Source organism: Oncorhynchus mykiss, chromosome 12 (assembly GCF_013265735.2).
Source record: "Oncorhynchus mykiss isolate Arlee chromosome 12, USDA_OmykA_1.1, whole genome shotgun sequence".
Classification (NCBI taxonomy): Eukaryota; Metazoa; Chordata; class Actinopteri; order Salmoniformes; family Salmonidae; genus Oncorhynchus; species Oncorhynchus mykiss.
The window spans coordinates 66,123,510-66,139,052 of record NC_048576.1 but is presented as its reverse complement, the minus strand read 5'-3'; the positions used below and the strand labels follow the sequence as shown (position 1 = coordinate 66,139,052).

The 15,543-nt window shown below is 43.7% G+C and overlaps 1 protein-coding gene across 4 annotated transcripts in view; it reads right to left on the bottom strand.

Annotated features, from left to right (window-relative positions):
- Positions 1-15,543, bottom strand: part of LOC110538062 (integrin alpha-3) — a 37,347-nt gene that overhangs the window by 3,637 nt on the left and 18,167 nt on the right. For 2 of the 4 annotated variants that reach the window (XM_021624623.2, XM_021624625.2), the window contains exons 2-24: positions 9,188-9,315; positions 8,799-8,890; positions 8,299-8,542; positions 7,895-7,990; positions 7,330-7,561; positions 6,935-7,128; positions 5,149-5,237; positions 4,799-4,935; positions 4,548-4,625; positions 4,327-4,394; positions 3,317-3,453; positions 2,985-3,131; positions 2,618-2,715; positions 2,230-2,398; positions 2,075-2,080; positions 1,891-1,974; positions 1,693-1,772; positions 1,474-1,551; positions 1,260-1,362; positions 994-1,170; positions 622-744; positions 284-397; positions 69-167 (exon numbers count right to left, since the gene is read on the bottom strand). In XM_021624623.2, the coding sequence (XP_021480298.2) occupies positions 69-167; positions 284-397; positions 622-744; positions 994-1,170; positions 1,260-1,362; positions 1,474-1,551; positions 1,693-1,772; positions 1,891-1,974; positions 2,075-2,080; positions 2,230-2,398; positions 2,618-2,715; positions 2,985-3,131; positions 3,317-3,453; positions 4,327-4,394; positions 4,548-4,625; positions 4,799-4,935; positions 5,149-5,237; positions 6,935-7,128; positions 7,330-7,561; positions 7,895-7,990; positions 8,299-8,542; positions 8,799-8,890; positions 9,188-9,315 (2,773 nt within the window). The remainder of the gene's footprint in view (positions 1-68; positions 168-283; positions 398-621; positions 745-993; positions 1,171-1,259; positions 1,363-1,473; positions 1,552-1,692; positions 1,773-1,890; positions 1,975-2,074; positions 2,081-2,229; positions 2,399-2,617; positions 2,716-2,984; positions 3,132-3,316; positions 3,454-4,326; positions 4,395-4,547; positions 4,626-4,798; positions 4,936-5,148; positions 5,238-6,934; positions 7,129-7,329; positions 7,562-7,894; positions 7,991-8,298; positions 8,543-8,798; positions 8,891-9,187; positions 9,316-15,543) is intronic. The other 2 variants (XM_021624624.2, XM_021624626.2) reach the window with 1 other exon arrangement.

Genomic DNA, 15,543 nt, shown 5'->3' with positions numbered 1-15,543 from the left:
AGTAATCATCATGGCCTTTAAATTAGTATGGATGTAGCCTAGCTTTTGTTACAGTATGACGTCATTACCTCTGTGCTCTCAGTGTTCATCCTGATGGTGGGTTTGTCTGTGACCAGTTTCAGTGTGGCCTTGCCATTCACTGTCACCCGCCACGCTTCCCTGTAGTCCTATGGAAACACAACACGTTTTCAGGACTTTATTGGTACACCCATTCCAGTCACTCTAATGAAGCTGAGGAGAAAGTTCACATTAAGACTAGACCACTGTGATTTGGTGACTTTACCTCCAGCATGGTGCTGTTCCACACTCTGGCCCTGACAATGATTGTCGCAGTGTTGTTCATGTTGCGGAGAGGGCAGATGAATTTCACACAGTGAGCAGTGCCCGTGACACAGTCCTACAGACAACAGCAGTTGAAAGGGAGTTAGCACCAGTACACTATTTGGGCATACACATTTCAGTTGAGTGCATAATGTGACCGGCGGGGTTCAAACCCAGGTCTCCTGCTCACCAGGGGAGAGCATTAGCCCACTAAGCCAAACGCCTAGGTATTGGCTCAGGGAGACAATTCAATGCTTCAGGTCATAGGCTTATGTATAAGATGGTGGGGACGGGCCTCACCAGTTTAAATGACTTTTTGCGAATTCCCTTCAGATTGAGGGAGGCCTGGAGTTCTCTGGGGTGCACCTCCTCTGTGGAGCCCTCCTCTCGCTTCCTTCTCCTCCTGGCTTTGCTCTCTGGTAACTATGAGGAAAAAGAAAACAGACAAAAAGGCACAGACCTCATAACTCAGTATTATAATTTTGGAACTTAAAAGTAGCTGTTTTTTAGGTGTCATATTGACAACAACATGATCAACTGTGCACCTGAAGTTGAGATTTCCATCTGAAACCATAAAATTGGGACACATTAACGTTAATATACCAGCTACTGGGATTCTGAATAAACAAAACACCACTGAAATAGCCCTGGTAATACTCCCAACAGGTTTACCATGAGTTTGAGTGGGTTGACGATGGCTCCAGGAGGCACACAGTAAGAGTCTGACGTCCCTTTGGTCTGGATCTCCGTCAGGTACAGTAGCCACTTGCCATTGGCTACCTCCCAGGGCCAATCAAACTCCACCTCTAGGTTTCCAAGGTTAACCAGTGGCTTCCCAAAAACATTCACCTATGAGGAGAGGCATCATAGGTGAATTTAGGATCTTCAGAGATGCTAGCAAGGATTGTTTTCTAGGTAAAAAAAATTAATAAAAAAACCTTGAATGTGAACTCCACAGGACTTCCGACGTCGCTGGCAGTCTTCATGCCCGATTCTCCCATGATCTCCCCACTGAAGTGAGTGTGACCTGTGTACTGGGCACTAGAATAGAGGCAGTAACACTGAATCAGATCCCTGTGCTATACAGTATGGTGCTACCTAATGCCTATAATCAAAACATGCCCTTAAAATGACTCAAAACCAATAACTTACAGTGCAAAAGACGCATCCAGTGTATACTCCACCACCATGACAAGAGGCAGCGGTTGTAGATTGCTCTGTTTACTCAATCTGAGAGAGGACAAAGGTTGAGAAGCAATTAAATGTTACAGATGATTGTAGCTGGGTCAGTCCAGAAGCCATGCTGTGATGAGGGATGATGTCCGTAGGTAATGACAGTAGGAAGTGTACATAGAAGAGAGGGACATTTACGTGGAAAGCTGCAGCGTAGAGCGAATTTCTCTGGTGTCCAGACTGATCTCAGACGTCTGAAAGATGATCTGGATCTGATCCTGGAAAACAGAACGTGGTAGAAATCCACATTTAAAACCCTATATATGGTACCATGTTCCTATCTCACTTGTGGCCCAGACGAAGTAGTGGAGAGTACTAGTTTAAACTAGAACCTACCACCTGGTTGCTGGTGAATGGGTTCCCCAGCTCACACAGTACAACCATATCCTCTGCTGAACACTTGATGGCTGGGCTGTTGCTCTGTGGAACATAGGCAACCATTTCATGAGGAGAGAGGAACTAGTCATTTTTGGGATAAATCACCAATCAGAGAAGCAAAAAGATGTGGTTGTTTACTTACCCATAGCTTAGCATTAGCATCGTTGCGTGCAAAACAATGGGAGTGATAGAACTGTTAGCCTTCTAGCTAATTAACTCTGTTACGCACCATAATAGAGGCTCCGAGGTGAAGTTTCCCCTAGGCACAGGTCTAGGATCAGCTTCCCTACCCCTTACCTTTGAGCGAAAGGCTGAGTAGATCAGCGACGGGGGAATGGTGACGTTGAGCATGGCATTGTGAGCGTCCTCCGCCGGTTTCCCTGGCGACTGGAAGTTGTTCACGTCCACGACCAACATGACCTTCTTGACACTGGCGCTGTACTGGAGGATCTGGTGACCATCATGGCTGTACAGGGACATTCACAACAAACAGAGTTAACAAAGATTACATTTTCTCTTTGATTTGATGTCTTGGTCACTCTAAAAACGACTTACATTATTCAAAGTCAACCTCTATGGTTTTACGTTCCTCTCAAGCCACCAATCATATAGCTAATGACACTTTGAACTATCCCTCCTATAACTCTAGTCAGGACCTTTGATCCCTGACCTCTGATGACTGTACCTGGGAAAAGGTGTCTGCTCTTCATTGGCAAACTCTGCCTTCATCTGCAGGTTACTCTGGCACGTATTGTCCGGGCCACAGTCTTTCTGGAAGTGAATCTGTGGGAGTGAGGGAGGGAGTGGGATAGAGAAAGAGGGGAGGGAGAGAGAGAAGTTGAAAGCAAGTATACTTATTCTCTATGGAACTAATATTATTTTCATCAACACACTATCAACAAACCCCAGAGTACAAAGCGTGGGCAGTAACTGAAGAGGCACACACACAAATAGTATAGTGGAGATTCTGTGTAAAGGGGAACATTCAAAACAGTATTATGAGTAGTCACACCTTGGTATCAAACATTAACTGAGTAAACATTAGGTCTAACCTCCTTTTTGACATGGCTGGCCTTTCCCTCACTGAGCACAGGGAAGGCATCCAGGTTCTGCAGGGACTGCCGGGCTTTGGGATGCCCCTCATGGAGGGATACGTTCAGGGAGAAGACTACGGGCTCCACCTTGTCTCGGATGGGACTCTACAGGACAGACAGCGAGACATGGTTAGGGTAACTCCCTTTGCTATTTTCAAGCATTTATCCAACAAATCTCAACAAGCAGATCATCAGTAATGATACAGGGCTCTGACCCTGGAGGAGGAGAGGAATTCAAAACCAAAGCCAGTCCATGGTCACAATAGGTTATGTCGGTGACAGTTCCTTACCACTAGTCCGAGCCTCAGCGTTTTGCATTTGGCAGATGGCATTGACAAGAAACCAGTGTAGCTGTCCAGGCCATTGTCTTGGAAACGGACCCGGTGGTTGTGGCGTGTTAGGTCGGCTTCCACAGTGTACTTCACAGCTGAGAGGACACGGGACAAAATGCTAGAATACATACTACAGGGAATTTCATAACAATTATTTATTCATTCATTTAGCAGCTTTTATCCCCATTGTTTGAATAAAAAAGTGGCTTCAATTAATAAAAACAATAAGAGCAAGTAGGCTTTGTGTGGACATTTGAAATCACATGAAACCAACAGTTGTGTTTGCGTACATACTGTATGCCAGACATAAGATTTATTTAGATAATTATATTAGGTATCTGTCATTTGATTTATGATTTTGGTTACAAAAGAAAGGGGACAAAGCCAGTGATGTCATAAAAAACGTATTTTTAGAGATGTTATGTGTGTGTTTCTTGACAAGCTCATAGGTTCAAGGGTAACAATGGTGGAGTTTGTTTTGCATGGCCCGGTGTCCCGGGTGGGTAGAGAATGGTCTAAAAGGAGCCAACTCCGCCCACATGGGGTATGGGAAAATGCCAGGCGAACTCCAACAATGTCTTGCTAATTTACACCCTCCCCCTTTTGATGAACAACCTGCACTAATTGGCTGGACTGTCTTGCCAATCAATCACTTTCACCAATTAGTTAATAGCTAGGCACAAATGAAACCAACAGTCACAATGGCCCTTTAGGGCTCATGTTAACGCGATGCATCCTCGGCTTGCAATTGTACCTTGGGGATAAATAAACTGTATTGAATTGAAATCAATTGAACCAAATTTAATTAAATGGGCTAAATAGAATTCCATTAGCTCCGGAAATGACATTAATACATGTTGGCAATCTTGTCATGAGGTCACTTGAATGACTGATCAACACTAAAATAGCAATGTTAGTGTTAGAGCAGTGGTCATCTAATAACAATGTTGTAAAGGAACCACACTCACTGACGTTCTTCCTGAAGTCCTTGTCCCCAGTGCTCAGTGTGTAGTTGAAACAGACCTCCACCTCCACACTGCAAACACAGAAAAACATACTCAAATGGTCAGGGATTCCCTATTCAGGGTCATAACATGGGTTTAATCACTATTGCTGAAACATTGAGTATCCTCAAGCATTGAAAAGAGATCATTATGTCCAAATACAATTATACCAAACAAAATCTTACCAGTTGTCACAGTCTTTAGGGTCCACAATCCCTGGCGTCACTTCAAGAGTTTTAATGAGGTGAATGACTGGGCGGGCCCTGATCAAATAGATAACAACATGAACATATACCATACATTAGGGATTTATGGTTGATACAATAGATTTGCTGTGCATTAAACAATATGTCTGGTTCGAAGGATGAGAACTGAGATGGACGAAAACACAATATACATCTAAATGCAACAACAGATCCCTGTTGTGATTAGCTACCTCAGTAAGGCTACGCGGTCGTCCAGTGAGCCGACCACCATGTCGGGGTAGCGGTTCTCATCCACATCTAGCCCCCCGTTGATGGAGTAGCCAAACGTCTTGAACCCACCTCCAGCTATATCCTCCCCCTCAATCACCTGAGGAGAGGGAGGTCAATACAACAACCAGATGTTGCAACAGAAATCGCTCCTCATCTGTTCAGCTGTGCAGCTCTCCTCACCACGAGCCCCATAGGATGAATTTACCCGTAGATGCTGATCTGAGGTCAGTTTTACATGTAATACCCTTACGGCTAAGGTTAGGAGTCAGGGAGGATCCTAGATCCTGTTTCTAAGGGTGTGTTTCCATACCTGACTGGGCTCCTGAGAGATGCCCTCAGCACTGCCTGTCCAGATGAACACCCTGCCTGTTCCATGGAACGGAGCGCCCACTGCAATATCTGTGAAGAGAGGGAGGGGGAGAGAGAGAAAGACATAGAAATTATAGGCTCTTGTGTCTCCAACAAAGGTCTTCAAAAGCCTTGTTCCATCACTGAGGGTCAGGAATGTTCTATCCGTTTAAGTTAATGTCAGCACTCAGCACTGAGCCAATACTTGGTGAGAGTGAAATGTTGTCAAAATCCCATTCAAACAGCTTTGATTCATGTCAGAAAGGCACATGATAGATTCATAATACCAGTGTCAAAAACATTATGGTGATCTACTGTATAGTGTTCAGGACAGCAATGCTGTAAAATTATATTTGTAGCTTATTCTTAAATACTGTACTCTATTTTCTGAGAGATTAAAGGTCCAATGCAGCCGTTTTTATCTCAATATCAAATTATTTTCTGGGTAACAGTACCTTAATGTGATTGTTTTTCATTTTGCTAGGGACTGTCTAGGTGTGGCCTGAGTGGGGAGGGAAAAACTGAAAACTAGCTGTTATTGGCAGTGAGGTTTGGAACTCTCTTTCTTATGTAAGGGGATAAACGCCGAAGCTCTGTGCTTTACCTTGGAAAAGTGCATGACGCAGCGAAGTTCATTTTTCCAAGTTAATGTACAGAACGGAGGTGTTTATCCTGCTTACACCACAGCTGCCAAAGAAAACAATACTAAAGCACACATTTACTGGTAGAAATAAACAATTTCCCGTTGATATTTCCATTTTTATAAGAGGATTCATAATTTCTCGTATTTTGGTTAGTTCCGTTGTAGCCATGCTCGCTGGTAACGTCATTGTACCTTGCTTGCTAGTTACTATAGCCAACTAGCGATGGCTAACACAGTCACAACCTCCGTAGCCAGAATAACAGCAAAATAGCTGCATTTGCTTCTGTTCAAGCTGTTTTCTATTGACATTCATTTGGATACATCCATAACGTTGAGCTGATGATGCCCGATTTTGCCAGTTCATTACGAGGAGATCACATTGCTTATCAAACACTAGGCTAGAAGCTAGCTAAATAGTTAGTTGCTAGCAAATCTGCCAATATGACAACTGAATTGAAAAATACCATTGCTGAAAACAGTTTGTCAAACTAGAAACGTGGAAGGATTTGACAGCATAGCGCCACTTGCTTTGTGACTGCAACATAGGGACTGGAGAAATTCATGTTCATCAATATGCCTCTGAAAAATCAAAACAATGCTAGCTAGCTAACTAAGTTCTTCCTCGTTGGGCCTGCATTTACAATCTATCCTATTTCAGTTTGTGTGGTTGTTGGTTTAGTTTTCTGTAACTTTGTAGCAAGTAAGGTCTGCATGTGTAGGCGTATATTGCATCATTATTGCAAGGTGTCCGATATAAACTTTCCAGATATCTTTTCCAACTGTCCCGCTATCTGGTTTTAATGTCCATTCTAGAATGCCCTTCTAACCAACGCTGTGGTATAATGGTCTATTAGGACATTTATAGCCGGTTGATGTCACGAGGCAGTTCAAAACTCCATTCCACCAAAACAGGCTGAAATTTCAGTCAGTTTTTCCAAACAGCTCTTACACTAAAAGTGCATTATCATAAATGTCACTATTTTATTCCAACCTCAGAGTGGAAGTATATATAAATCCCATTTTTGACTGTACTGGGCCTTTAATTACTTTCTATCCTAGGTTCTTTATAAGTGTGAGAAAATGTTGGTTTATTAAAATGTTTCACCTTGAAAGCCATCTTGGTTGACATCTCCAATGGCAGCCACAGCCATTCCAAACGCAGAGTCTCTAGGGCCTCGGAGTATGATGCTGGAGTTCTGCCGGAAGGAGCCGTTCTCGTTCATATAGACGTACACCGCTCCACCAAGCTCCTTCTTCCGATCAAAATAGAACGGGGCTCCGACGATCAGATCCATCCAACTACGAAAATGTGCAAACAGAGAGTGTTGTTTCATTGACAGGGTTCAGCCAATAGTATTTCAATTAAATCAATTCAGGAAAAATTGATATTGCAGTTAAATTCATTCCAAAATAAGCTAGATCAATGATTTAAAACAAGTTACTTATGTACCATGGGGATTAAGAGGAGTAAGTAAGACAAAGTTATAATCCATACTGTACCCATCATTGTTGAGGTCTGCCACGGCTAGGGAGTTCCCAAAGTATGAGCCCATCTGCTCGCCTCTCAGGGTGAGGTAGGGTTTCAGCTGGTCCCCGTCCCCTGACGTCGACGACTTCTTCACAGTCAGAATGACCGAGCCTTTGGCGTCATCCTTGTTATCCTTAGGAGCCCCTGTCACCACTGTGTCCTCGCTCTGGCTGAGGAGGCCTCGGCCCTCTGCCACCGAGTAGCCTGGAAAAGAACAACAACAAACAACATACTATTACTAACTTTAAAAAAAATACTATGTCTCACTTACGTGATCTGATCTTAATCTTAAGAAATTGTTCGTAAAGTAGAGTATCTTGCACATGCGCAGAAGGTACGGCTGTTTAGCTATCAGGAAGAGGCATCTGGCCATGCAGCCACTCTGTTCTAACTACTACACACTGACGTACTAACAACATAGGTTAACTGACAACAGAAAACGCACACATCATGTTCACTGTTAACTTTAAAAACCCGTTCAATTCAAATCTGTATATAGACGTTTCCTGGGTAAAGCAAGATAAAAAAATTGTTTACCTATGTAAATGTGCCGTCGATTACCAAAGTTGGGGAAGCTGCTTCTCTTGGTGTCGTAGATGACATTTGGATTCATCCAGGAGACATGAACATTGCCTGAAATAGAAGCAGAACAACACACTGGACATTTTAGAACAAAATATGAAACAACCACAAAAACTGACACGATTAGCATGACAATGACCATATGGTGTTGACATACCGCACACACAGACCAGGCTAACATACAGTCATGACCATAATTATTGTCACCCTTGATAAAGTATTTTTATACCGTTTTTTTTTTTTTTGCTCGTCTTTATCAAGAGTGACAATCATTTTGGTCATGACTGTACTTAACCTTACTGACCATATTGTCCCCGTGGGATGTATTTTTTTGCCGTCTCAAACAAATCTATGCCTACCTTGCCACTCAAAGCTGCCAGGGGCGCCCACGATGACCTCTGTGTCAGTGATGGCAGCAGAGATGCCCATGTTGCACATGACTTCACCTGTGATGTCTTTAGTGTGGCTGCACACCTGATCAGGGTTCTGCCAGTGCATGTCTGTTTCATTATAGTTCAGGTCGTTACCACGGATATAACACTTCCCAATCATCTGACGCAGCTTCAATACGCCATGTAACTTCACAAAGCGATGGCCACAGGTCTGAGAGAGAGAGAATCAGATGTGATCCTCTTTGTCTTGGTCATTCAATACTTGGCCATTTAATCAAGTAGTATGATACAGTAAGTTGCCAGAGATAATCATTCATATCAATATTGAATGCATTTTTGCTGCAATTTACACTAATCTGTTCAGTAAACTCAGAAAGGAGAGTTGCTGGTCTGGAGGGTCACCAGAGGATTGACTGATGACCTCTTGAACCAATGAAGCTTTAATAAGCAGACAAGAAGTTACTCACCAGAATTCGCCCCCCTGGCTGTCTTTGGCTGGCCACGGTTACCCCCAGCCACATATCCTCCACCCTGTCCTCACCCTCAATGAGGTCAGGGTCTGAAAGGTCACAGTATATCACACCACTCACCATCACTGTGCTTTGGGTTTCATAACAATACAACAATAAGGCATTTGTTTTAGGAATCAGAACAAATGACTTCCTTATGTTCCTCTTCAAATCCCTTATTTCAGTTGATTTGATATTAACATTTCCTCTGTGGCATTCTAAATGGATAGTACCTTTGTGGAACAATCAGCATCTATTCTTAGTCCAAATGTCCTATAATATTTCCTTACATTTTTTAAAGCAGAATTAGCAACTCTGTGCAACAACAGCAAAAACACAATGTCTACCTGAGCCAATCAGGTTCATCCTGGTGCAATCTGATTGGGCAACGTTTACAGGGCAGGTATACACATCTCCTGTTTCATTGGCCTTCACGCCAGACTCTGCCTTCTCCTTGGGTGCTCCAACAAGGAGTCTGTGGATCCAAACAAGACAAAACAAATCTGCGTTTACATTTCAACCCCAAGATTAGCCATCTATAGTACAGTATGTTAAACTCACTGACAACCGGGCACCACATGCATGTCTGCAGGAGATCAGATGATGCCCAGTGGTGTAGTGGCAGGTATACGCAAGCATACGCCGTATACACAGTTTTTTCAGTGGGCATTGTGTAACCTCCCTTCTTAATCCCCACAAGTAGTTTACTCGAGGTATCAATGAATAAGGCTGATTTAACAGATCCAAATATTTTGGTTAAAATGTTGATTAACTATTATTTCTCCAAATTTTAAGCAAAGCAATATGCACACCATTAGAGATCTAAAGATGCAACAACTATTATGGGTTGCTACTATGACTAGGATAATGCCTTTGGCTGCTAAACAATGAAGGAAAGTTGATTTGAAAAATAGGCCTATAGAACAGGAGAGCGCAAATGAGGTTTCTATGGTCATATTTTGGCTTGGCTACTTTGAAGCAAGGTAAGACATGCCTCATAATATGAAGTAAAACATCCAGGTTTCAAACGAAGAAGGAACAGGAAACATATTGAGATGCTAACGATAGGCCTAACTGTCTTCTGGTAGATGGAAAGGCTTTCCCAAAAAACCTTCTCAATGAAATGCTAAAGTAGCCTCTGCCTACCTGGCAAAATGAAATCATGATCATTTGCATCAATCCTGTGGCCATTTGTTTAACAAACTCACTCTCGTGTCCGCTACTTTTATTATATTTTTATTTTCACCTTTATTTAACCAGGTAGGCTAGTTGAGAACAAGTTCTCATTTGCAACTGCGACCTGGCCAAGATAAAGCATAGCAGTGTGAACAGACAACAAGAGAGTTACACATGGAGTAAACAATTAACAAGTCAAAACACAGTAGAAAAAAAAAGAAAAAAAAGAGAGTCTATATACAATGTGTGCAAAAGGCATGAGGAGGTGGGCGAATAATTACAATTTTGCAGATTAACACTGGAGTGATAAATGATCAGATGGTCATGTACAGGTAGAGATATTGGTGTGCAAAAGAGCAGAAAAGTAAATAAATATAAACAGTATGGGGAAGAGGTAGGTAAAATTGGGTGGGCTATTTACCGATAGACTATGTACAGCTGCAGCGATCGGTTAGCTGCTCAGATAGCAGATTTTTGAAGTTGGTGAGGGAGATAAAAGTCTCCAACTTCAGCGATTTTTGCAATTCGTTCCAGTCACAAGCAGCAGAGAACTGGAACGAAAGGCGGCCAAATGAGGTGTTGGCTTTAGGGAAGATCAGTGAGATACACCTGCTGGAGCGCGTGCTACGGGTGGGTGTTGCCATCGTGACCAGTGAACTGAGATAAGGCGGAGCTTTACCTAGCATGGACTTGTAGATGACCTGGAGCCAGTGGGTCTGGCGACGAATATGTAGCGAGGGCCAGCCGACTAGAGCATACAGGTCGCAGTGGTGGGTGGTATAAGGTGCTTTAGTAACAAAACGGATGGCACTGTGATAAACTGCATCCAGTTTGCTGAGTAGAGTATTGGAAGCCATTTTGTAGATGACATCGCCGAAGTCGAGTATCGGTAGGATAGTCAGTTTTACTAGGGTAAGTTTGGCGGCGTGAGTGAAGGAGGCTTTGTTGCGGAATAGAAAGCCGACTCTAGATTTGATTTTAGATTGGAGATGTTTGATATGAGTCTGGAAGGAGAGTTTACAGTCTAGCCAGACACCTAGGTACTTATAGATGTCCACATATTCTAGGTCGGAACCATCCAGGGTGGTGATGCTAGTCGGGCGTGCGGGTGCAGGCAGCGAACGGTTGAAAAGCATGCATTTGGTTTTACTAGCGTTTAAGAGCAGTTGGAGGCGACGGAAGGAGTGTTGTATGGCATTGAAGCTCATTTGGAGGTTAGATAGCACAGTGTCCAAGGACGGGCCGGAAGTATACAGAATGGTGTCGTCTGCGTAGAGGTGGATCAGGGAATCGCCCGCAGCAAGAGCAACATCATTGATATATACAGAGAAAAGAGTCGGCCCGAGAATTGAACCCTGTGGCACCCCCATAGAGACTGCCAGAGGACCGGACAGCATGCTCTCCGATTTGACACACTGAACTCTGTCTGCAAAGTAGTTGGTGAACCAGGCAAGGCAGTCATCAGAAAAACCGAGGCTACTGAGTCTGCCGATAAGAATATGGTGATTGACAGAGTCGAAAGCCTTGGCAAGGTCGATGAAGACGGCTGCACAGTACTGTCTTTTATCGATGGCGGTTATGATATCGTTTAGTACCTTGAGCGTGGCTGAGGTGCACCCGTGACCGGCTCGGAAACCAGATTGCACAGCGGAGAAGGTACAGTGGGATTCGAGATGGTCAGTGACCTGTTTGTTGACTTGGCTTTCGAAGACCTTAGATAGGCAGGGCATGATGGATATAAGTCTGTAACAGTTTGGGTCCATGGTGTCTCCCCCTTTGAAGAGGGGGATGACTGCGGCAGCTTTCCAATCCTTGGGAATCTCAGACGATATGAAAGAGAGGTTGAACAGGCTGATAATAGGGGTTGCGACAATGGCGGCGGTTAGTTTCAGAAATAGAGGGTCCAGATTGTCAAGACCAGCTGATTTGTACGGGTCCAGGTTTTGCAGCTCTTTCAGAACATCTGCTATCCGGATTTAGGTAAAGGAGAACCTGGAGAGGCTTGGGCGAGTAGCTGCGGGGGGGGGGGGGGGGGGGCGGAGCTGTTGGCCGAGGTTGGAGTAGCCAGGAGGAAGGCTTGGCCAGCCGTTGAGAAATGCTTGTTGAAGTTTTCGATAATCATGGATTTATCGGTGGTGACCGTGTTACCGAGCCTCAGTGCAGTGGGCAGCTGGGAGGAGGTGCTCCTGTTCTCCATGGACTTCACAGTGTCCCAGAACTTTTTGGAGTTAGAGGTACAGGATGCAAATTTCTGCCTGAAGAAGCTGGCCTTTGCTTTCCTGACTGACTGCGTGTATTGGTTCCTGACTTCCCTGAACAGTTGCATATCGCGGGGACTATTCGATGCTATTGCAGTCCGCTACAGAAACACTGCTAACCAAATAACAGTGCTAAGTGCCTGCACACTTGAATTAAAGGGAAACTACAACTCTGATGTGGTTTAAGCATTGGTGTTGACTTAGAACTTCAGATTATTATTCTGTATTTTTTTTCAATTAAAAAAAATGTGACTTTGAGAGCTAAAAACCTTAAAGAAATGGGGAAAAATCAGAAACCTGTGAATTTCTGACTCAGTTGACATCCTCGTTTATATATTTCAATAGTAGGCCTAATATTAGACTACTTGCACAGTACATCTTGGCTTGTCCTGACTGTGAAAGACCAATATGGGATTCATCATTTTAGGTCATTCGGAGTATATGTCACTGTTTCTCAGAGGGCGACTTTACTTCGCCGGGCAGGTCGTTCGGGAAAATGTTAGCAAAATTAGAGTATATCCACTACACCATTGATGATACCACGTTAACAATGCGTATCCACTGATCCATTGATAACTGCCACTTAATTGGCAATCTGTTCAGAGTTATTTCACCATACAGAGAGTAGTAATTCAACATGTCTTGTTTCCTTTAGACAGAGAGTCAAATGTATGTATTTGGATTAAAAGGTGTAATAACCAAAGAATTTGAGCTGTCCTCCCTTGCTTCAATAAAAGATAATAGATGTAACACAGATGACTGCCCCAGTGAAATAGAGAGGCAGGCAGCCAAGCCAGGATGTGTATATTTTCCCCTATCTCGCTCTCTTTCTCGTTGATATGCTGTACACGCTGCAATGAGGTGAGTACTGATGAGGAGGAGTCGGGGAGAGGTCAGACACAGAGAAGTCAGACTGGAGAGAGGTAGAACGAGTAAACAGAGGAGAGACTGGGGAGGAGGGGCGAGGAGGGAGAGAGCAATGAGAGGCGACAGCCAGACAATGACAGACGGAAGACAGGGAGGACCAGTGAGGAGTTCTGAACTGAAGGGCACCTTTCTCCTCCCATCCGTCCCTCCGAGCGGTCTCATCCAGTTTGGGGGGTCTAATTTAATTTTGTCGCCCCCCCTCCCCTCACCCAGGACGCGGGTTGGGTTGTGTCATGTGACTAAATCAGGTTTGCCCGACCAGGAACGAGGAAATGAGCATGTCACGTAAAGGGTGAGTGAGCTGTGGCATAGAAGGACAAGACAGCATCCAAACAACCCAAGTCAATCAGTCTCCTCTCCTTTAATTCATCATTCCTTTCTCTCTTTCTCTCTCCCTCTCTTTCTCTCCAACACATCTCATTCATAAGTCGCTTGGGATGTGGATGGGACATTGGAGAAAGAAACATCAAGCAATTCCACGCAATATTCATTCATAACAAGAATGCATTATAGTAAAGACACGACTGTGGCACACGATAATTCTATAAGGAATCCAGAAAAGGGAAAAGTGTCAAGTGAGAGCTCCTCTGGGTTAAGAAGATCAGTACATTTGTAGCTACAGAGACAGATATTTCAGCTTTGACTGCAGTATCTAGACCCTGGCAGACATAAATGTTCAGAGCTCATCAGTCAAGTGGAATAAATGCCAGTCGTCACCAAGGCGATGACAGAGATAATAGGGAGGACATTTACTGACTTCCACCAATCAGGCTGTCTAGTTACACCGATAATGTTATCACAAATGCCACTGGCCCACTGGAGAGAAGGAGCAGATATACACATACCAGAGAGTAGAGGAGGATCACTACTGATCAGTGTGTGTGTGTGTTTGTGTGTGTTTTGTGTGCGTACGTGTGCGCTTACGTGCCTACTTGTGTAACAAACACAAGGTAATTGTTCCACTCATCTGACATCTGGCCTGGGAGTGCTCTCCCGCTCCTTTAGCAAAAGGAGCTCCAGTACTGACAGCTGGGGTATGTCATACAGGTAGCATGGGTTACTAGGAAGGAATGCAACACTACCAGCACACAGGCTAATGGTGCCCATGCCGGCGTGCTCTGCATTCTCACTGTACTGTAAGACATAACAGAAGAAAGTGTCCTTCAAATACTTTGAGCGTTTGCTTGAGCCTGCATTCAGTGCCTGATGGGCTGGGTTTGTGTTGTTTAAAAAAAATAATCTATTGGTTTATTGAGCCAGGCCAGCACAATCGAGCACAGATTAAGTATTTGAAAGGATTTCAAATACTATTTGAACCCAGGCCTGAAAAGAGCACACGATATTAGAGCTAATCAAGCCCTGATGTGTCTTCTCTATGGAAAAAAAAAACATGAATTTCTCATGTCATCTTATGTGAAGTTAATGTGATCACGTGGCAACATGTAAAAGCAACATGTGAAAACATGATCTCATTTGAAACAAATGTGACAACACAGGGATGCACCATTTCAACATGTGATACCATGAAACTACATGTGACAACATTTGAACGTTTTTCACATCAAAATGCAATTCCACATGTGAAAGTTAGATTTTCTCGTGAACATTTTTCACGAGATGAAAGTGCAAGTTTGATTTTCACCTGTGAAAGTTTTTCGTGTGTGAATGCTAATTCCACGTGTGAATCTACAATTCACATGTACGGTGAAAACCTGTTATTCTCCTCACAGATGAAAAGGTGGTGTCAACATTTAACGTGTGACCTCTACACTGAGTGCATTAAACATTAGGAACAGCAGGTGAATCCAGCTGAAAGCAATGATCCCTTATTGATGGCACTTGTTAAATCCACGTGTATCAGTGTAGATGAAGGGGAGGAGACAGGTTAAAGAAGGATTTTTAAGCCATGGGGACAGTGTGTCCTTCAGAGGGTGAATTGGCAAGACAAAAGATTTAAGTGCCTTTGAACAGGGTATGGTAGTAGGTGCCAGGATTGTGTCAAGAACTGCAACACTGCTGGGTTTTTCACGCTCAACAGTTTCCCAAGTGTATCAAGAATGGTCCACCACCCAAAGGACATCCAGCCAACTTGACACCACTGTAGGAAGCATTGGAGTTAACTTGGGCCAGCACCCCTGTGGAACGCTTTCGACACCTTGTAGAGTCCATGCCCCAACAAATTGAGGCAGTTCTAAGGGCAAAAGGAGGTGAAACTCAATATTAGGAATGTGTTTTTCTCTCAATGTATATTGAATACATGTGAACATATAGTTTCACATGCGAACAGCTGAACTCACGTGTCTCTTGTTGAACATTTCAGCTCAAAATGTGAAAACAGTTAT